Consider the following 23,865-nt stretch of genomic DNA (forward strand, 5'->3'; position numbering starts at 1 on the left):
TGCTGGATCACATGGCCAGTCACTGGTAAATTACAGTTCTATATCCATATAAGTTACTTTCCAGTGGGGCCCAGAAGTACCAAAATGCTTTCCCACATTTCTATATTTGTGGAGACTATTAATTCTTCAAAACTACTAGATTTCAGTAATCTTTTAAATACTTTATGCATCTCCCCAAAGTAAGCAGCAATTTACTGCAAGCAGGAGCTTTAGAAATCCACATTTTAATGTAATTAAAAAAAAAATAAAACACACCTTACCTGGTTTGAAAACGACAAAGCCAGCATAGGTGGATGTGAAATCAAAACAACTCCTAGGGAACAAAAAGTCCCAGCTGGTTCTCTGCCATCCCCTTCCTTGAAGTTAAATGGCTCCCTTACAGTTTCCTAGAATGATGCCACTTCCTGATGGCATCTGTGGCCATAAAGGCACAACATTCTGCCATCTTGCAGCATTAGGGAGAGCTGGACAAAGAAATACTACACAAAGGCAGACTGACGCTATGAAAGGAAAATAAAGCAGGTTTGCTTTGATCTTCTGTACCACCTTTTGTTAACAGGTTTATAAGAAAAAGGACTTCCCTGATAGCTCAGTCGGTAAAGAATCCACCTGCAATGCAGGAGACCCCGGTTCAATTCCTGGGTTGGGAAGATCCCCTGGAGAAGGGATAGGCTACCCACTCCAGCATTCTTGGGTTTCCCTTGTGGCTCAGCTGGTAAAGAATGTGGGAGACCTGGGTTTGATCCCTGGGTTGGGAAGATCCCCTGGAGAAGGGAAAGGCTACTCACTCCAGTATTCCGGCCTAGAGAATTTCACGGACTATGTAGTCCATGGGGTTGCAAAGAGTGGAACGTGACTGAGCGACTTTCACTTATAAGAAAAACAGTAAATAGTACCCTAGTAGTTAGGTGCCATCAACCAAGGAGTACCAGGTTCCCGCCATGCCTTTTGTAACATTTCTATTAATCTTTGCTGCATGAACACTTCATGGTGATAGCAAAGTCCACTTTCCCTTGTCTGCTCTGTCATAAATGTGAAACCCGGAGGGATCATTTATCTGATTGTAAGGTACAGATACTAAGTTTTCTTTAAAACCCTTTCCTAAACATTAGGTATCACTAGCTAAGTTGCAAATGTTATAAAACGCCACATTAAACTTTAACCCAGTACCATATGCTAGAGAGCCTTTAGGCTTTCCTGTTCATTATTCTCAGTGGTAATACTTTATTAATATACACCACATGGGCTTCTGAATTCCTTGACAGAAGTTAAAATGCTCATGAAAGGTCCTTTCCTTTAATAGGGACAGCCTTATGAGCTTAGATACCAATTTTAGAGATTCAAAATGAGGCAAAGAAATCAATCATTGGATTCAATAGAAGAATGAGACAGATGCCCAGAGCAGTGTTTCTAAAAATTACCCAATCCATCACTGGTCTATGAGCAAGTTGCATGTTTAATTTTTGAACCATACAATTAGAAAGATAAGAAAACTAAGAACCAGGTTCCTCATTTTTAGGAGTTTTGGTAAAACATCAAAGACACAAAATGAGGTGCTCTGGCAGATGACACCGGAGGGCAGGCAGGTGCCAAGTCACATAATTGTTCTCCCAAACAAGGACAGGGGCGTCACTGAGGAGCGGTAATGTGTCATCCAGATGGGCCCGTCTGGCAGCTGTGGTTGGATGGGCAGGAAGGAACAAGGAGTGGGACTTAAGAAAACCTTGTCACATAATAACTTTGTCCATGTGGAGAAAAGGGGTCTCAAGCGGTGGCTGGGAGGACAGAAAGCAGAAGACAGAAATACAAGAACCACTCATTCACTTTTTTTATACAGGCATCCCCCGGCATGTGGAAGACTCACGCAGGGGAGTGAGCATGGGTATACCAATAGTACAAATAAAAGCTGAGATGTAGGCAGTGGGAAGAAAAGGAGGGTAACATTTTTACGAAAGATGCAGATGAGAATGAGGGTTTTACATCTGCAGAAAAAAACACAGCTGAGCGATGGTTCGAATCAGGACCAAAATGATCAGCGATTTGAAATAATGGACTGTAGCTAAAGAGATGGCTTTAGTTGTGATACATATGAACACCTCTTCTTGTACTAAAAAGAAACAACTGCACAGGTACAAAATGAAGACCCACCCCAGCTTCAGCAGACACGAGGAAGGAGGGCCCTCGGACAGGAAGCTTCCCACATCTCAGTGTGACGAGGCAGGGCCCATCCTGACATCCTCACGGGGGACAGCAGCGCACAGCCGGCGTGCTGGGTCAGAGGAGCAAGCCTTCTGCATTTCCTGGCCCTCAGATCCCACGGTCTGAGCTCGACAGTTCAAATGGGATGACAAATGAGAACCTATTCAGAAAAGCAGCTAAGACTTACAAAGACTCGAGCCTGTAACATAGGAGGATCATTGGGGAAAAAGTACATTTTCTCTGGAGAAAATAGGACTCTGGAGGAATAAAAAGAACGGATTTAAAGGCGAACTTTTAGTGTAGTTTAAGCACACAGGCTGAGGTTGGGTGATTGGAAGTTACCAAAGGCACCGAGGATAGTCATGCACAAGCACCGATTCGGGGTGATATGTTGGGCTTATGCATGGTACACAGGTTTGAGTTTCAGACTCTAGAGTCCCTTCTGATCCTGACATTCCGTGACCTGACGAAAATGGAAACTCAAGCTATATCCTCAGGGAAAACAGTCGGACCGAGAGAAAAAGCCCGAGAGAGGTTCAAATTACCCTCTTCCTTGCTGTCGCTGACTCTCCACACCTAAACTTCACAGGGCTTCACTCTGTAGGCAGTTCTGCAGCCCTATTGCTTTACTCATTCAACTGATGCCCCCCAGAGGTTTCAGACCTAAAGCTAAATAATGAAAACAATGGAAGCCTCCCTCAGTGGGTGTTCGGACAGCAGAGGCCCACGCCATGATTTCTGCACCTGCAGCTTGCAGACCTCCCTCTTCTCCCACCCACCCACAACTTACTGAAAGCTACTGGGTGAAAAACTCTGGGGAAGGGGGCGTAAAGGTGAATAAGACATACACGTTTTCCTTTCATGACACAATTTATTTCGGATGGCTCACTGTGGCTGTGTGACTTCAGAGATGAGATCTAAAGGTTTGTGAGTGAAAAAGCAACAAATATAAGCCAATTCAGTTTATTACTTTATGGACATTTTAAGGCGAAAGATAGTCCTAAGTCTTTAGGTCAGTGAAGAACACAACAGCTCAAGAACAATGTGTTTCAGACTCTGAAACCTAGCCCCCCTGCACCCCCGCAATCCTTACCTTCTGTTGCTCTTCCCAATTCTCCTAAAACAAAAACTGATATCAACTGGGATTTTTTCCTCCAATTTAGGAAGGTTTAATATCCTCTTTTAACCTTAAGACTTAAATTTTCTCTCAAAAAATAATTTAAGTGTTTTGCATAATTCTAGAGGTAAACCCTTGGTTTTCTTCCTGTGGGTCGACGTATCAGTCAGGGTTCGGTTCCGTGTCTTTGGAAAAAAATATAATATGTAAAATATATATGCTAAGTCACTTCAGTCATGTCCGACTCTTTGCGACCCTACAGACTGTAGCCCACCAGGTTCCTTCTGTCCATGGGATTTCCCAAGCAAGAATACTGGAGTGTGTTGCCATTTCCTTCTCCAAAATATATATAAAGAGATTTATTTTAAGGAAAAATAGCTGCTGCAGTTGTGGAGGCTGGCAAGTCCAAAACTGTAGGGAAGGCCAGCAGGCTGAAACTCAAGCATGACTTGTATGTTACAGCCTTGAGGCAAAATTCTTCCTTCTCTGGAAAACCTCAGTTTTCACTGATAGCCTTCAATGATAGGATCAGACCTTCTAGATTATCGGGAGTAAGTTTCTTGATAAAGGAGGAGATATATTTAAAGTCAACTGACTGCAGATATGATTAACATTTACAAAATACCTTCACAGCAATACCTACTCCAATGTTTGACCAAACTGGGCCCTGTAGCCTGGTCAGCCTAGTCAATTTAACCATCTCAGTCAGTGACCCCGAGATGAAGACCCTAATCCCACACTGAAATAAAGCATGTCAGAGGACTACCTGTCAATGATCATAACCTTCATTGAATAGACTGGAATACTATCTACTCAAATCATTTCCAATATTGCAATGCTCTATGAAAATAGTATTCATAAACTGGATACCTCAGAATAGATTAAATCTCCCTGTATTTTCACTGATGATTTTTCACTGAGAATCCAATACAGGTTGACTTCAAAGCATCAAATAAACCCTTTTTTATCATTATAAGAACTAAACAGCCTGGTTGTCTCAAAAGTAAATGGTCTAGAAAGTACAGATATGAAACTTAAAGAAATCCTTCCTACTGTTTCAATTAGAGGAAACTACGGTATGTAGATAAATTTGGAAGGAGAGATTGTGAAAAAAGACATTTTTCATAGGAAGATAAAGTGTGCACAAAGGTTTAAGGTACTAAATTTTACATAGTTATTGATTTATTTGTTAACTAGACCCAACTCTGACCAAAGATGAATTATACAATTCTCTGGCACAGTTCTGAAATCAACCTAGTGGAAGGAAGTAACAAACAAATGCTGAAGTATAAAATGCTGGTGGGCAAGTTTAAGGTTTGGTCATTTTTGTTCAGTTAAAGGCTCTCAGTGAAAAGGATTAGCACATCCATTGTAACTGTGTGCAACCAACCAGAAGCCTAAACCTAAATTATACAGGTACAGACCTCCCTGGTGATCTAGTGGTTAAGACTTCACCTTCCAATGCAGGAGGTACGGGTTCGATCTCTGGTCGGGGAGCAAAGATTCCACATGCCTCAGGGCCAAAAAACCCAAAACATTAAGAAAAAAAAAAGCAGCAATATTGTAATAAACTCAATAAAGCCTTTAAAAATGGTCTAAATCTTTAAAAGTAAATAAATTATACAGGTAAGAGAGAACTATACTTGGGTTAAATAGCAAGCCCAGAAGCTTTCAAAATTTGCAAGTGCTAAATAAAAAATGTTCCTAATGCATCAAAGTGTGTGTTAGTCTCTGACTTGTGTCCAAGTCTTTGTGACCTCATGGACTGAAGCCTGCCAAGAATTCCTCTGTCCATGGGATTCTCTAAGCAAGAATACTGGAGTGGGTTGCCATTTCCTTCTCCAGGGGATCTTCCTGATCCAGGGATAGAAACCGGGTCTCCTGTATCACAGGCGGATTCTTTACCATCTGAGCCACCAGGGAAGAAGCCCAATACATCAATAATCACTTAAAAAAAAAAAAAAAGACATGAAGTACTTCAATGTAGATATTACTAGCAATCCAATTTGTTTTTTGATAAATACAGTTTCTTTTTGTCTTGCCTAACCTAGGGCTATTAAGATTTCAGGGGGCTCTTATATAGAAATAAATAACATCTCAGAAGGATGGATGAATTGATAAGGACACTCAAAGCACCCCGGAACCTCATCTCTAAAACCTTTTACCTTACACATCCATGTTCTAAGCCCTCATTTTAAAACTCATGTACACTTCAGACAGGCTACTGAGGAAGGATTACAATGCCAAATGAGACTTGGCAAATTTCCTAAAATATCACCAACACACCATTCTGCCTTTTTATCATAAGGCAAAATAGCTACACTTTCATTGTTAAAGGTACTAAAATTTTGGATGTATTTAAAAAAAAAAGGGCTGTTCCAGATACATGCAATAGTGTAGAAAGGAATCAACCTCATAATAAAAATCTGTTCCCCCTCTCAAATTTTTTTCTTGCTGGAGATAGTATTACCTGGGCTCCATAGGCACAGAGGAAGAGACTCACCCTGAACCCCTCAAACAAGAGGCACCCATGTCTCCCTAAAGCACAAAGCCAGGGTGCATCCAGTTCAGTATAAAAAGACTTTGTCCTTGCTTTCTGTTTACAAACCAAAAGAGGGCGGTTTACATAACCAAAGCTGTTTGCTTTAAAAATAACCGCAATACTGAAAATTGTTCCATGAAGTGTTTTCAGGTAGGTACCTCAGTAATAGAAAACCACGTGCTCTGTGGAGGAAAAAGTCATCATACACTTCAGAGCAGTGTGAACTCTACTTCACGGATGTCCAAGAGCCATACGCCGAGTCCTATTTCTGAACCAGCAGCCAGATTTAGAACAGCCCTTTTCCCTTTCCTCCTGACATTCTATGCTCCTCCTCTTCCAAAACCTTCTTGAATGACTCCTTAATCGCCTTCACAATGACATGAGGTTCTAATCATGTGTATGGTTTAGACTTGTGTTGTACAAATTGGTGGATGATGGGGACTTTTTTTTTCCCCTCCATGCTCAGAGTAGCAGGCAAATGTAAATAAACAAGATGACATTCTCAAAGCTGACTACTTCGGATACAGCTGGACTACCAAGAAATTCAATTAAAAACACCAAACTAGTGTTCTTTCCCATGAGGCTTCATTGGATTATAAGACTATGGCATTTGTCCTCTCATAGGTCTCCTGAACTAAAATAGCTCCATCTCCCTTTTCTCTATTTTCATGCTTTCTTTCTACTGTACAGCTATTTCTTCAACTTGTATTTTACCTTCTGATTCTCAGCCTGGGACTTAACACAAAGTCTTGGGACAAAGCATGTGGATGTATCTTGCTATATACCAACAAGAGCATCTTCACAGAGATGGTAGATGGTAGGAAGCCACTGGTGCAAGATAAATTAATGGGTTTGTTCCAGTGTTAAGCAAATTATACAATAATGCCATTTACAATTTTTTTCTCTGAAGAATGATACAAATTTTAATAGAAGATGGCAAAAAGCATATTTGTTCAATTACCACAGCATCTACTGTATACATAAAGACAATCTGAAGGCATCTAAACCCAGGATCCCCTGGAGGAAGTGACATTTTAAGATTTACTAAGTTATTTTCAAGATATAAAAATCTAAATTACAAGGTGAAGGAGATAGTGTTCTCTTAGGAAAAATGTCTCTGCACATGTGCATGTCTCACTCTCTCAAACACACATACTCATATCACACAACCAGAACTGGCCTTGTAAATGGAGCCTCTGCAATTTAAGAAAGTCTCATAAAATTCAATAGGAAACTGACAAATAAGACAGCTTACTGATTTTTCTCTTTCATGTCTGTACTTTGAAGAAACCCAAACTTTCTTATGGAAGTTTGCAGAAGGCAAGCTGTATAAGCTTCCTCTATTTTCCTCGTAGTGAAAGTCGCTTAGCCGTGTCTGACTCTGCAACCCATGGACTATACAGTCCATGGAATTCACCAGGCCAGAATACTGGAGTAAGCAGTTGTTCCCTTCTCTAGGAGATCTTCCCAACCCAGGGATTGAATCCAGGTCTCCCACATTGCAGGCGGATTCTCTACCACTTGAGCCACCAAGGAAGCCCAAGAATACTGGAGTGGGTAAGGCTATCCCTTCTCCAAGGGATCTTCCCAACCCAGGAATCCAACTGGGGTCTGCTGCATTGCGGGTGGATTCTTTACCAGCTGAGCTAAACATTAAATGAAGTGACGGTGACTTCTTAAGGGTATAACAAACCTGGCAAGTCCATCTTTGTGGTTTGAAAAGAATGGAAGTCCACCTTTCATGTAAAGTGCAATAATCCTACAGCAATCACACTTTAAGAACATTTAGAACTATAGTATGTTAATAAAAACACATTTGAATACCATAAAAACAAAACAAAAATAAGTCAAGATGGGACAGCGTGGCTGTCCGACTCAATTACAACACAGTCCATGAAGCTCACAGGCCAGGGTGTCACCATCTTCTCCTGGGAGGTTGCGTCCGCGTCCAACACTGTGGCAGGTGAAGGGCACCCAGGTGCTTTGATGATGCTTCCCATGCCTGGGACAAGCCAACGGCCCTGTGATCACAGCAGCTGTCAAGTCTGAATCAGCACTATATTCGAATCTCTTATTACGGAGGCTTCACAATTAGAAAATTTGCTTAAGGGAGAGATTTAGCATGCCAGGGTCCACAGTGTCACAGTGATGCAGCACTAATCCTTAATAGTCATGACCGCATTAATTATAACATTTCATGCCTATGCTGTGTCAGACACTGATCTACATGTTCGACGTGCACTAACTCATTCAATCCTCACTCCATGAAGCTGGTACCAATATCTCTGTTTTAAAAAGGAAGAAACTGAGGAATGGTCAAATAACTTACCCAATTTCCCTCAGCTTGTAGGGGTGGGGAGTAGAGCTGAGCTTGCAACCCAGGCAGCCAGAGCCCAGAGTCCTGGCATAAAATAATCTGTTGTTGTTCAGTCACTAAGTCGTGTCCAATTCTTTTGCGACCCCATGGACTACAGACCACCAGGCTCCTTCCTCCATGAGATTCTCCAGGCAAGAATACTGGAGTGGGTAGTCATTTCCTTCTCCAGGGGATCTTCTCAACCCAGGGACCGAACCTGTCTCTCATATATTGGCAGGCAGATTCTGTACCACTGAGCTGCCTGGGAAGCCCCAGCACAAATAGTTTAGCATTATCCCTAAATAATTGGGCAGTCAATGCTGAGAGTAAGACTATATGTCTTCCCACGTGCTCAGTTTCAGTATAATGTTGAAGAAAAACAACAACAACAAAAAAGATACGCTTCTCCGGGGATCATGCCATTGTATCTCCCCTACTGTCCTTTCTGTTTTGGCCCTGGATTTTACAGTTAAGCAGACACCAGCTACAAGGAGCAGAAAAGAGGAGACCAGTTCTGCCAAAGGTAAGCCCTCTCGGAAAGGGCTTCCAACCACAATGGATGGCACCACAGGGCCTTGCAAGCACACACAACTGCAACTCAGAAGTGTCTCTAGAGGTTCTGACACAACAAAGTCAGAGATGGTCATGTGAGGTGAGGTTCAAAGCCACAGATGTGAATAGTACTGTTGAGAAAAATTGCCAAATGAAAAGAGCAGAGCTTACCAGACCAAGCCTTCGGTCAAATACCACGAATGAGGAAAAGAAGAGGTGAAGGAAAGATCAGCCCAGAGGGCACTGGCGTCAGGTCAGGTATGAGATGGGAGGGGACAGCATCAAGGCTAAGGTCATCCTGGTGCCACGTATTTACAGACGGAAGAAGCAAGGGCTGGTCTCCAGCCAGGCACCTGGTGATTAGGGTTCATGGGTCACCATGAAGATCTCTGAGAAAAGTATGCAATTTTCTACAAACAGAACCCTTAATTATCCACCCGAAACTGAACTTTGAGGAGGAGGAAGAGGAAGGCAGTGCAGCAACTGAGCCAAGTAGACAAAAAGAAAGCTAATTACCTAACCTTGTGTCTACATGAGCATATTCAGACAATAAAGTGCATAAATATGTCCCAGAATATGTGTGTACATACACTTGGCTATTCAAGTGGACTCATACCCATATTTACTTCTCTTTCCTTAAAAAGAAAATGACTGGGCTAAAATAAAGAGTAAGCTCGATAGTTTGAGGGCAGTAGATGTTACAATTTTCTAGGTGGTTTTCATAAGATACACTCAACACCTCCAAATTAAACCTAAGAAAACTGGAAGAGCATTAAGTAGAAATGGATCTAAAGTAGTTCTCAATCTTGATCGCACACTGGAACCACCTGGGGAATTTTTAAAAAATACTGCCACCTGGCTCCCACCCCTAGAGATTCTCAGGTAATTGCCTAGGGTGCAGCAAGGGTATCGAGTATTTACAAGGTCCCCAGGTGATAGCCAACTGAGACTACCCAAGGCGAGTGAGAACCAATGATCTGAACCAATGATGTTCCAGCACATGACCTCAATAATTGGTTCAACAACATGACCTTGTGGCAAGGACTGAGCTATATTTAGATAAACCCAGCAGGGCTGTGGGGTATACTACCTTAGAGCATCTATCTGAAAATAAACCGACCCAGCAGGAACGATGGAAGCAGGCAACCGGGCCCTGTTTGGTATGTCTGCCACACTAAAGACGTCAAGAGCTTCTGGGAAACAGAGGCCTGCCTGGATTAAAACCTTGAAGGGCAGTCAGGTGTTTTCATTACAGCCAATTATTATGCACATTACTGTCCACCCAAACAGGCCTTGTGGTGGGTTGTGGGAACACTAGAAGAAGGGGGGGTCCCTTCTAGAATTGCACCTTGGAATTTCAACTTTTCCTAGACTATAACAACGGTGTCAGGGATACAGGTTGTATACGTGGAAAGTTAAGCCACAGTAAAAGATATTTCTGTGTACCACAAAGCCAGTTCTAAAAAGCAGACTTTTAGAGCATTAAAAAAGTCACAGAAGAAATTAAGCCATCCCAAATCTCAATACTCTAAACTGAAATATCACAGTTTTACTAAATATGCTTGCAAAGCCCAGTTCATAGATACCAAATGCATTTCACTCAGCTTCCTTTCTGCTTCATTTTGCATTTCTACATTCATCTGCAGCAACATGGACGCAACTAGTGATGATCATACTAAGTGAGGTAAGTCAAAAAGAGACAAATAACATCGTATGTGGAATCTACAATATGCCACAAATGAACCTATCTACAAAATAGAAATAGACTCATAGACAGTACAGACTTGTGGCTGCCAAGGGGTGGGGGGTGGGAAGGATGGACTGGGAGTTTGGGGTCAGTAGATGCAAACTATTACATATAGAATGGAATGGATAGACAAGGAGGTCCTACTATATGGCACAGGAACTACATTCAATATTCTGGGATAAACCATAATGGGAAGTATAAAATACAATGTATATGTGTGTTATGACTGAGTCACTTTGCTGCACAGTAGAAATAAGAACACTGTAAATCAACTATACCTCATTAAAAATCTTAAAAAACTGGTTTTTCTAGAAAAGCCTGAACACCGTACACATTTCGCTTATAGAACCTTAGCCCATGCTGAGTCCAAACACATTATCAAGACTTTTTACAAAGCTCTATAAGTACACTTCAGTAACTGAGAACTGACACTGAGCTGGACAATATAAAGTCTGCCAACAAAGAAAACAAGTTACTGTAATACTTCCAACTTTCTTACTGAAAAAAAAAAAAAAAAAAAAATCCAAATTCTGGAAAGCCTTATTTCCAGGGGTTGGAGGACAGACAGGAAGCAGTGAGAAGAGAATTCGGACTAGCATGGAATGTGCTGTATGACGACACTCCTGTTCATCATCGACTTCAGAATGCAGACTCCACAAGAAATAAATACTACGGAAAAAAAGAAGCTGATGACATTTGAGCCAAACAAATCCTCATTATACCCTGGGCTCTGGGAGCACCTCCACAGGTTTTCCTGGTTCAAGTGAGCATCAAGTAGTATTCCGAAGGGCACCAACTTACTTTGAGGTGACTACAATGCTTTACTCAAAGAACTGAGTGCAATGTCTAAAAACCAAACCTAAACGTAACAACAAGTATTGACCAGGATGCAGAGCAAGTAAGACTCACATACACTACTTGGAGGAATGCAAGACTGCACAGCCACTACGGAGAACAGTTCATCGGTTTCTTACAAACAGGTAGTTACCTACGAGTCAGCAATTCCACTCCCAGGTATTTCCCTTAGATAAATAAGAAAACCTTGTACCTAAGTGTTTGCAGTAATATTTATATCACCAAAGCCTGGAAATAGCCAATGTTTCTCAATGGGTAGATGGATTAATCTGTGGGACTTCCTTACAATGGCAAACCAGCAACAAACACTGATGTCCCCAACACATTCGAATCTCAAATGCATTATGTTAAGCGAAAAAAACTCAGACTCAGAAGTCTACGTGTAGGATGCCACTTTTATGACAATCTGGAAGAGGCAAAACTAGGGTGGTGAGCAGATCAGTGGTCGCCAGGCGTTAAGGGCAGGAGAGCTGGATCACGGAGGAGCCGCACAAGGGAATTTTCTGGAGTGAGAACTCTTCTGGATCATTACCATAGAGGTAGTTACATGACTATACATTCGACAAAACTCAATGAATCACATACCCCCCCAGAACAGTAAGCTGTGTGCAAATTCAAAAGTTTTAATAAGAAACATTTCAAGCATTTTACACTTTTTCTTTTCACCAGTGTATTTTATGGAGAGTCTTTTAAATTGGCTATCTTTACTTCCCAACTGCTAGTCTATTAATCCCATAATCTGCTACATCCCCCACTCTGAAATGCCCCAGCTCTGGGGGTGGTCAGTGACTACCCAGTAACAGCGCCCAGGGCTTTCTTTTCAGCCTCTGAATCCTTGACCGGCTCATCCCTCTCCCTTGGCTGGTACAGCACTGCTCAATTATGCTTCTCCTAACCTTCTGGCTTTCCACCTCGTACCCTTGAAGTGTTCTCACCCCTCTTTCAATTTTCCTTTCAGAACCCTCCTCATTTTCAAGGCCTCCATTACATTCCCCTTATGGAATGAATCTTCTCAGAGTGCCAACCTTCATTTTCTCCTTATTCCCACCCTTCCAGGTGTCCATTAAATATTTTCTTGCATCTCTCCCTTGCAGTTCAAATCTCTGTGTTTAAAGCAGAGATTTGTCTGGTTCTCCCACCAAAACCAGGTCCTCCTCATGACTATATTCATGCCACCCTTAAACAAATGAACTGAACTCAAACCTGGAGTATAAACTTAAATGTCAATGTTTTACCTGCATCCTTGGACACATGCCTCTAGAGAATCTTGAATTAAATCATTCTCTTCCCACTTTCACTGCCATGCCATAGTGCCAGCCCAACGCCTGCCCAGGAGGTTCCTTCAGGAACTTCAAAGCTGGTCTGTATGTCACCGCATGCGTCCTTCTTAAGTCCCTCCCCTAGTTTACAACACTACTTCAAAATGAGGATCACGTGGGTGGAACACCAATTCCCCTCCTCATCGCCAGAGATTTGGCTGATCTACCTGACTACATGTATGTTCCTCATAAACTCCCTCCTCCCCTTGCCCCCGAGACCCTTCCCAAAGCAGCAATTAATCAAGGGAATTAATCAAGGGAATGGCTTTCCTTGATGAAGGGACCGTGCACTTCTAAAATGCACAGCTGAGCACTTGTGCCAGACCTTGCTAATCAAGCTTTCAAGATCCACAGGTAGAGAATTACCTAATTTATCGCACTTTATCAAGATATGTTATCCTTAGGAGTCATCAACAGTTTCTCACTGCCTGCAGAATCATGGACTAACCTCTGAGCTGGATCACTCAACAACACGACCTCAATTGCCTTCATTCCTAATCCGTCTTCTAGATTCTTTCACGCTAAGCTTCACACGACTCACTAGGACCCAAATTTTGCTCTTTTCCACATCTGCACCTGTATTTTTTTCTCCTGCCCCCATTCAACTTTATATGTCACTTACCTATTTTAAAAGTTTAAATTAATTACTACACCCAGTACATCCTCCCTGATGAAAGGCCACAGCTTAGAAGTAACTCTTTCTTCACTGAACTCCTTATAACCCTGTAATTATTTGCTTGTGGGTTTTGTTTTTCTTTTGAAATCTAAGGATCATGTCTTTATCAACCTTTCAGTCACCATTATGTTTTCGAGAAGGTACATATTTCTTGGTTAAATTATTCTAAACCTTAATATTTTCAACTCATATTAATAGACTTGAGTTTAAAAGAAAAAACAAAAATAGCCCCAGGGACTTCCCTGGTAGCACAGTGGATGAGAATCCATCTGCCAATGCAGGGGACATGAGTTCGATCCCTGGTCTGGGAAGATCCCACATGCCACGGAGCAACAAAACCTGTGTGCCACAACTACTGAAGCCTGCATGCTCTAGGGCCCACAACTACGGAGTCACAACTACTGAAGCCCACGCAGCCGAGAGCCTGTGCTCTGCAACAAGAGAAGCCACCCTCAGTGAGGAGCCTATAGCACCGCAACCAGAGACTGGCCTACATGCAACAAAGACGACTCAATACAGCCAAAAAAAAAAAAAAAAAAACCCTTTCAAATGATTATTTTTCATGCCCCAGGAAATGAAGATGTTAGAATTCTTTTTTACAGAACATGCCAATGTAAATTAGTGATTCACACACATGCCTAACTAATGTATCAATTAAATGCAGGCTCCTGAGCCCACAGGCCTAGTCTAATAATACTTCCCTTCTACTTAGCAAGATGTAAAGGTAAGAATGAGCTAAAATATAACAGGGAAAAAGTTATCTATTCACCTGAATGAGGCATTACTAGCTCTAGGATGTGAATTTCAAAATGGATGAATTTAATGCCATCTGAACCCCACCTAACAATTTTTATTTGCAGACCCTGAAATCTAAGATCTTAAATACCACTTTATAATTTGGAAAAAACGCAGTGAAGAGTCATGAACAAGATCACACTAAAGGTCAATGCTCTTCCTGCTAAAGAGAGCTGCTGCTGCTGCTAAGTCGCTTCAGTCGCGTCCGACTCTGTGCGACCCCATAGACGGCAGCCCACCAGGCTCCTCCATCCATAGGATTTTCCAGGCAAGAGTACTGGAGTGGGGTGCCATTGCCTTCTCCGGCTAAAGAGAGAAAAAGCCCATATTCCAGGTTCTAAGTCATTTCCCCCAAAGGAGTGTCAACAGATTTCATAGGTTATCAGTATGAACTTATCTTCAGTCTGTGAAAGTGTGCTCTCACGGATTAGTCAAGAGCAGCTCTAGATTTGGTTTTAATTCAATAGACTTTTTTAAAGGAAGTTATTAAATTGACAAATTAGCTCTGCACACTCACTTTCACAGTTCTTGAGCACTAGTATAAAATTAAATACACAAAGCCTGGGCAGAGGCAATTTTGTGAATTTCAGTCTGCTACACAAAATAACAACCTGAATAGACTTGACATCCTCTAGTGGTGAAACCAAAAACTTGTTTCCAAGTCAATTATTTTGCTCAGTTCTTGCCTACCTTTAAGTGGAAAGAATGGTTCGCTTTAAAGAAAAAATTAAAAACTCTTCATAAGGAATGTGACTTGACTACTTCTGAGTAGAAAATAAACGTATGCTGACAGAAATACAGTTCTGAATGCTGAAAGAAATATGACTTTTATATCCTACCTTTCAATATTCTTAAAAAATGTCTCATTTTATGGGTGGTATACTGCCAGTTTCAACCCATCTTTGATACACACACATACATATGTATATAATAATGAACACATTACAGGTGTTACTTTTATAATCACCTGAGATTCTAATCTAAATTGCCCTAAAGTTAGACCACTGTCTTTTCAGGGACAGAAAAACTAAGACATTTAAGAATGGGCTCTACCTCCGAATAACCTAATGTGCTGTGCTGGGCTTAGTCACTCAGTCATGTCCGAATCTTTGCCACCCCCCTGCCAGGCTCCTCTGTCCATGGAATCCTTCAGGCAAGAATTCTGGAGTAGGTTGCCATGCCCTCCTCCAGAGGATCTTCCTAACCCAGGGATCAAACCCAGGTCTCCTGCATTGCAGGCGGATTCTTCACCATCAGAGCCACTGGGGAAGCCCAATAACCTAATAACCTGATCTAAAAGGGAATTCAATGAATCCTTCAACAAATGTTGCCATTTAAGGTGGCAATGTTCTTCTCTTGATGGTAATAAAAGACAGAAATCGCCACCCCATCCCCCAAAACCCACTTCAATATAATCCTGTAATTATAAAAAAAAATAACTTGCAGCATTTGTATGTTAATATTAAATACCTCCATAAGAAGAAAAGTACTACACTGAAGTCTGATATTCAGATATAGGTCACATATTTTAAATACATGAAAAACTTCCTAAGTTGTTACAATCCTCAAACAATTGCTACCCAGATTTAAATATATATATATACTTTCACCTTCCTTCTTTCTTTGGCACCTAATCACACAGGTCTTCTGACCATGAAAAGCCATAACAGAAATCCAGGGCTAGAAAAATAGGAAAAAGATATGAGCCAGAAATAAGCTTTAGTTAAACTATGGCGGTTTAGTCACTAAGTCGTGTCCAACTCTTGCGATCCCATGAACCATAGCCCGCCAGGCTCCTCTGTCCATGGGATTCTCCAAGCAAGAATACTGGAGTGGGTTGCCATTTCCTTCTCTGAGGGATCTTCCCAGCCGAGGGATCAAACCCTGGTCTCCTGCACTGCAGGCAGATTCTTTATCAACTAAACTACACTTATTCAAAAGACTATATATAAAACTTGTCCTTTGGAAACTGAAGTTTCCAGGCAGAGATGTGGAAGAATTGTTTTCTATGAAGGAGATGGTAGCCAGTTAAATTGCCTTTATCATAAAGAAAATATTTCACTGACAGCCACATGGTTGATTTGTATGTTAATTGTTAGAAGCATGACCAGTTCCTTAGCAAACATGCCTGAGCACTGAATAAACTAGTTTGTAATTCACGAACATCTGAAAATCTTGTTCACGTGCAAATTCTAGGAAATGCTTATTTATTATTTTTAGCATAAAACGTGCGTATTAACTCACTGGAACAATTTTGCTTCAGAAGCAGTTTTTTTGTTGCTGTTGCCGTTTTTTCCTTTGCGCGGCTTAGGCACCAAACCGTTTCTATTCTTAATGAGGACACTGCCCTCCTGCTGCACTAACCCTCAGAACCCAGTTTATCAAGTTCTCTAAAGCATTTACAAAGGCACGTCCTCTTAACCACTCCTTCCCCACCCCAAACCAAAATAATGCCCTGCCAATCTTTCAAACACATTAAGACAAAATAAACCACCCTTCAGGAAGTAGCGTGACTTCAAAGTAAACAAGTTCAAGATGCCTTGTCTTAATCTCAGGTACTTTGGCTGGAGGGATTAAATCTCCAGACTTTAGGTGCCCCAACTCTACCTAGCTGAACAGATCCTTTCGCATTAATAGATCTTTCGCATTAATAGAAGCATACCTTCTAAGTCAACACCTCTCTTTTGAGGGTGGAGGGAGTCTCACTTTTAGGTAACAATTGTTTTTGCGATTATGTGTAAGCAGAAAACGCAACTTAATTGGGGAGCCTGCAGTTGGCACTGCTTTCTAAAATAAGAAACTGCCTCACCGCCCCCAAGTGTAGGAAGGTACCAGAAACAGTTTACTGGCCAAGAATAGAAGAGGGGACTAGAAAAGAGAGGTGGATCTGCAAGAAAAAGTGATCGAGGGGGGGGGGGGAATCGAGTGGGGGGGGGTGGATCGAGTGGAGGAAGGGAGACAATGCTCTCAGGGATGTGAGCTCCTGCCCTCGACCGCGGCTTGGAAGTGGAGGGGGGGGCGGTCCTCAGTACAGCGTTCGGAGGGGCCGGGACGACGTTCCCACCTATGGCTGGTGCACGGACTGAAAACATGAACTCTTGAGGATCCTTTCAAGTCAACGACTCTCTGAGACCCCCACCAGCACCCGCAGGCCCCCACCATCCCGAAAACAGCCCCTGCTTCCCGACCGCCCCGATCTCGCTCTTCTCGCGACCAACGTCGTAACTGCGGACCCCAGGACAATCGCTCCGGAGCGCCGGGCTGCGTCCACCGCGTCGAGCGACCCCGGCATCCGGTGCGCCAGTTAAGGCGAGAAGGTTTGCGCAGAAAAGGATAATCCTGCGAGCCGCACCTGGACAAGGATTTTCCGGCTGGTGGCTTGGTTGGGGGAATACGATTTCCCCATTCAACCGAATTAGACCCAGCCTGGCAGGTGGGAGAGGAGGACCGGCGTCTCCCCATTTCCTCCTCCCGCCCGCGCTCCCTGGCGCGCTTCCACCTGTTGGGGGAAGTCGAGCTGGAGCGCGAGAGGGGCGGCCCTGGCTGCGGCCGGGCGCCAGCGAACTTGGGCGCCGGGGCCGCGCGATCTACGCGCGGCGGCGGAGGAGGGCGGAGGGCCAGCGCGCTCCGAGCCGGCCGTTCCGGGCCGCGGCCGGGCGGGGGAGGGGAGCGCCGGCCCCACGCGAGCCCCGCAGCCCCGCTGGCCGCCGTCCCGCCCGCGCCCGCCGACCCCCACCTGGCCCCGCAGCTCAGTCACCTGTTTCGCTCTGCGCCACGCCATCGCCGCCCGTGTGGCTGTCGCCGCCCGCTCCCAGGTCCGCCATGGTGCTCCGATGACGCGCCCGGAGAGCCGCTCCGCCCTCTTCCTCGGCTTGGCTCCCGCCGGCCCCCCGCCTCCCGGCCCGCGGCCCAGACAGGTGAGCGCGGACTGGGGAGGGCGGAGGAAGGAGGGAGCGAGCGCTCGCGAGCCCGCGGCGGCCTGCGCCCGGCGCGCCCCCTCGTGGGCAGGTACGGCGTGGCAGCCGCTCCGGCTGACGCGGCTGTGTTTCCGCAACCAGAGCAGCGGGCGGAGTCTGGCAACCTGGGCCGCGAGCTTCTGGTCCCGGCTGCCCGGCTCCTCGAGGTCTGCAGGGGGTTCGGGGACGCTTGGTGGCGCTAGGAACTGGGACGCTGTGAGGATCCGTGGAAGTGAGGCGAGAGCATCCGGAAAGCTCTATTCCCCTCTGAGCTCCGAGGCAGTCTGATCAATGTTAGACTCGCCAGGGCTGGGGTTCCTGGTGACAGCCGCCGGAGACTGATGCCACGTGGAAAGCCGAACTACACGGGCTGGATTCGACTCAGCGGTCCAGTCTTCACATGCGTTTTAGCACATGGTTGCCGACGACCTGTCTTTTCACCAGGCTTCTGTATCTGATGTTCCCCAGGGCACACAACTTTGTGCCCGATGATGTAACTTTTCTTATTCTTGACTTCTGATTAGCAGCTTAGGTTGTGACTCGTGGCTGGCTCCGGAAGACCAGGGGAAAAAGCAGTAGGCAACAATTTCTTTCTTTCTTTTTAAAGAAACAGATTATTAGCTGCAGAGACATCAATTTCTGCGCTAACAAGCAAATAAACGTTAAGCAACAAATGCTGAGACGAAAAAAACAAGTAGCCTGTATAAATGGAAACATAAAGGAAAGAAATGGAGCAGAGATCAGTTCTGCCTCGTTACACAGAGATGGAGTCCCACAGCCTTGGTTGGCTGAACACAAGTCACAAGCTCCCAACAGTTTAAAATCCTCTCAAGGACTTCAGCAGAATCTAGGGGAGCCCAAGCGTGTCTGAGAACAGTGTTGGATTTCTTGGTAGGGTGACAACTCTCACCATCCATGCATGAACATCCTGCCACTCTGAGCCCAGGAATGGACTGGTTTTATTTGGTTTACTGGGTCATTGGCTGATTAGATAGAGGTTTTCATTAAGGGACACATGCTGCGATGTGTTGTTATGGATTTTCCCTCGGTGCTATTTCTATAGTAGACTAGGCAAACTGATCATCTGGCAATGTGACCTTCCTAAATCACATTCAGATCACTCTTATAACCTTTCTAATCAATAAAAATAAAGCATCAGGTGGATGGAGGTAGTTTCAGACCTCAGCTTGGGTCCAACCAAAGGTATTTTTTAATACATTAAGTCACCAGGGTTTAAGACACTTTCCTTTGAACATCAGAAAGACTCTGAATTCTCTGAAAGAAAAAGAATCAAGAATGCTCCTTAGGAAAAGGAGGCCGCTTGTTTTCAATCTTCTGCTATACTATTTACTTAAGTGAACCAATGAGTTCTTCCTTTGACTTCGTTCCGTCCCAAAAGTGAAGGCTTACTGGTGTGTCTGTTTGTATGTGTGTTTGGTTTTTGTCTGTCTGTGCTCACCCCGTCTCCCCTTCTTTCGATAACTTACATTTCAGTTTGTCACAAGTTACAAAAAAATTAATGCAACAAGAAACACACCAAAATTCTGCCCTTAGACCCTGTACAGACTGTATTCCAGACCCCATGCAGTGTCTGAACAGAGTGGACGGTTGGGTGACTGCGGGGATGGGTGACATCTGTTAAATGTCGCAGCACCACGCTGTATTTCATGTTGCACTTTACTGAGAACGCGGAAGCCATCTGTCCTGAGTGCCCACATCCAACTCAAAAACCTTGCCGAATCATCATACTCCCTTTTCCAGGGGAGGAGCTGGATGTCCTCAGGCCACCCACTCCCCCTCCTGCCTCCTCTGAAACCTCATCTCTCCCTTATCCCTACTCCCTAAACGCCTCCATTCAAGGGGCTCTGCCCCAACAAATACATTCAGGACTCTCTGATTCTGAAAAGTTTATCCTTTGACTCCCTACCCTGCCAAATCTCATGATCTATTTTGTTCACCAAAGGGAATGAATTTGTGGACCTTATGCCGCCATCAGTGTATCATCTTTGTTTAACCGGCTGTGGTCTTTCTTACCTGTCTGTAAAAGCTTTCCCGCTCACAAAATCAAATTCCATTATTAATTTTTGACTTGTGTTCCCTTAGACTTTCTGCAGCACTAGAGCCTGACTGTTTTCCTCTTGGCTTACCCCACTGGCCTGATGTTTCCCACTCCTCTGTGGTCAGTTCTTTTGTCTGTTTTGTGGACTTAAATTCTTCCTCCTTCTCAGCTTGTCCCCAAACCTGCCTCCTCCCCAAATCTTAGGCCATAACCTTTCTATCTCTATTCTATTTCTGACAGCCCTCATCTACTGTTATCTCCATCCAAGTGACTCCTAAATCGAGACTCTATATCCTGACTTCAGTCCTGACTTCCACCAATACATCCTCAAGGGTCTCTGGACATTCTAGCATGTTCTCATTCATGCACATTCTAGCAGGATGCCCTGACATTAATTCAACAGGTCCCCACACCAGCACCACCCGCCCCCCCCCCCCCCACAACATGCCTATTTTTGAATTCTCTTATCTAGGTTCAAAATCTTCATCACTGCCCAAACCAGGTTTCCAAAATTTTGTCAATTCATTGTCTTAATTCTACCCTCTCACATCATATCGCTCTGTAGCTTCCACTAGACCCTCATTCACATCTTAAACAGTTTCTCAACTGCTCTGTCCAATTTCCATTCCTTCTAATTTACCCAACACAACGTTACCAAGTTAATCTTCTAACACACACACACCTTGCTCAGAAAATTTAGATTCCCCATTTCTACATAATTAAATACTAACTCCACTTCCCTCCTTGACCATCCCCCAATTACATCCTGAGCTCTCCTATCCCATTTCCACTTTTCATCTCTATAATTCATATTTCCAGCCAAGTAAGAAGTGGCAACCCACTCCAGTATTCTGGCCTGGAGAATCCCATGGAGGGAGGAGCCTGGTAGGCTACAGTCCATGGGGTCGCAAAGAGTCGGACATGACTGAGCGAACGACTTCACTTCTTCAATAGTTAAAATGAGTTAAGATTTGTGTATACTTTAGTGCAATATGAAAGTTGTTCACTTTCTCTAGAACACCTTGAAAATCTCTTTCTGCCTTTGTTCTTGGAGCTGTTTGCCAAAGTGACTTCTCCAGTCCTAAATAATTTAATACTTCCTTTCTTCCAAGGCCCAGGTTGAGGTCCACCAACTCAGTGAGATTTATTCCACCTCCCCTGGGTCTCTTGGCAAGCTGGTCCTCTGAACATCTCCATGGTCTTCTGTACTTGTAACCTGTGCCGTCTTTAACACAGACCAGATGTGGTTTGTTACTGCACATCTGCCTCTTCAATCTGATATGAATGACTTGGTAGCAGGGGCTTCGTCTTATCTTTCTCTGTAGGTGTCCATAATGTCTGGAGCCATCAATTATTTGATTTGTTGACAGGCTGCAGATGTCCTCAGTGACCCACGTGCCTGCATTCTGAACCTGATGGGCTGCGCGTCTATCTCTCCTGCTGCTACAGCACCTCACACACAGTAGGCCTTCCAGTGGGTTCGCAGTTAATTCCTCTTTGCCAAACTGTGTCATGTGATAGCTTGGGAATGAAAGAAACACAGTATGCAATAACAGAACTAGGAAAAAGAGGTCAAACTGTGGTTTGAAAGAAACATTGGATCTATTTCTGAGTCTGCCCCTGGCACCCATGTGAATCTATTTTGTTACAAAAATCTTTCTAGGCTCAGCTCTGGACCTTCACTTTGCTGTAAAGCCTCTGTTGACCCTCTCTGGCAGTTCGATGCAACTATAGCGCTTACTGCATGTACTGTTGTTTCTATTGTCTTGATTCCACCTCTGAAAGTGAGCTTCAGGAAAAAGAACTGTGTCTTCTTCATGCACAGGATCCAGTACTCAGTACGTATTTAAGAAGTACTTTGGAATGAATGATCATAATAGCAGGCAGCATGGCAGTGCTATCCATCTGCTAAGTATTGTACTAAGCAGATCCACACCTATAGGTTTTAAACAATTACTTAAATCTTACAACAACCCCATGTACTTTCCCCTGTTTCAAATGAGGAAACTGAGAGTGGGAGAGGTGAATTAGCTTGCCCAAGGTCACTAGGGAGGTGGTAGTTTTGCTCCAGGCCTCTGTGCCTGGGCTCTTTCTGCACTAAATGAACAGTGAATAGTAACCATCTTACTGCCACGTTAATGGAAAGGGCTGTCCGTGTATCTCTCCAGGTGTCACCTGGCATTAGGAGGTGGGACCTGACAGTGTTATATTATCTGTTGTTGTTTAGTTGCTAAGTCATATCTGATTCTTTTGCAACCCCATGACTGTAGCCTGCCAGGCTCCTCTGTCCATGGGATTTACCAGGCAAGAATACTGGAGCAGATTACCATTTCCTTCTCCAGGGGATCTTCCCCTCCCAGGAATTGAACTTGCATCTCCTGCACTGAAGGCAGATTCTTTACCACTGAGCCACCTGGGAAGCCTTAAATTATCTGTAGAGCTTTGTAAAAAGATCTCTGGGCCCTACCCCAAACCAGTAACAACAGTTTCTCTGAGGTGGTGGTATCAATATATTTTTTTAAGTGTCCAGATCATGTTAACATGAAGCTGGGTTGAGAATCACGGGCCTTGATGGATGCCAAAGGCCTTTCAGTGCAAAACTTTCATGGAAATTGAGCTATAATGGAATTGCCTTCTTTTGTGACTAAGGCCCAGAATTCTGAAAAAACCCCAAGGATGCTAGTCTGGGAGTATATTATGAACCATGTAGGGATAGAGAAACATTTGCCCATAGATACAGGGGAGGAGGAGGAGGAGGAAATGGCAACCCACTCCAGTATTCTATTCTTGCTGGGATAATCCCATGGACAGAAGAGCGTGTGGCCTGCGGTTTATGGGGTCACAGAAGAGTTGGACACGGCTGAGCTACTGAGTACTACTACTACGTAGGGTAGGAGGGAGATCCCAAGAGGAGATTACATCATTAAAGAGTTGACTCAAGATAGGTAGCTTGATGTGTATATACATATATGGTTTTAAAAGAAGCACCTAACCATTACAGGTGGGGATATGAACTGTGGCTTGATAAACAAGTTATCCTGTCTTTAAGTGTGAGTGAGATGATTTATGATTTCATTTACACCTCACCTCCTTCGAGATTTCGCTGCAGGACACAGCAGTGCTCTCAGGATTGGGATGGAAGAAAAAAATGCAGCTGGGCTGTTGCAGGTATCAAAGAGGAACATACTGGTGAGAACTTTTTGCACACTCTAATGCAATATGTAAAAGGTATATTGTATGTTGATTTTCACATAGAAATAAAGATGACTCCTGTTTTATTAAAGACTGTTCTGTATGGATCAAGTCATGATACAAGATCAGCTCTGTTATTTCTATATTGCATAATAAACAAGTTCCTCTGTATTTAAGACATTTGTTTATGTCATTCATCCATCTAGGAGCTTCAGATTTTATCCTATTCATATGGGCAGTCTTATAAAATATAATACATATCCAGCTTAATATAAAAATATTTACCTCAAATATGAGAACTAAAATTAAGGAGACAGAAAATGCAGTGTTCCCCAGTGGGGTGCTCTTTGCAGACCCGTTGAGATACACAGTAGTCATCCAAGGTAACTTGGGGTCTTGAGAAAAATACACTGAGTTTCTTTTATTCTGTTTTCCATGTCCTTCCTCTCTTCCCACTCAGTATCTCCAAGGAATGACTTGGACATCAGTTGTTCTTTGAG

At 43.6% G+C, this 23,865-nt stretch overlaps 1 protein-coding gene across 1 annotated transcript in view; it reads right to left on the reverse strand.

Annotated features, from left to right (window-relative positions):
- MAP7 (microtubule associated protein 7) overlaps window positions 1-18,078 on the reverse strand; it is a 171,603-nt gene extending 153,525 nt beyond the window's left edge. Inside the window, exon 1 of the mRNA XM_043456977.1 lies at window positions 17,916-18,078. Within this exon, the coding sequence (XP_043312912.1) occupies window positions 17,916-17,982 (67 nt within the window). The 5' untranslated portion in view covers window positions 17,983-18,078. The remainder of the gene's footprint in view (window positions 1-17,915) is intronic.
- Window positions 18,079-23,865: the final 5,787 nt, after the last annotated feature.

This window comes from Cervus canadensis, chromosome 33, assembly GCF_019320065.1.
Source record: "Cervus canadensis isolate Bull #8, Minnesota chromosome 33, ASM1932006v1, whole genome shotgun sequence".
Lineage (NCBI taxonomy): Eukaryota > Metazoa > Chordata > Mammalia > Artiodactyla > Cervidae > Cervus > Cervus canadensis.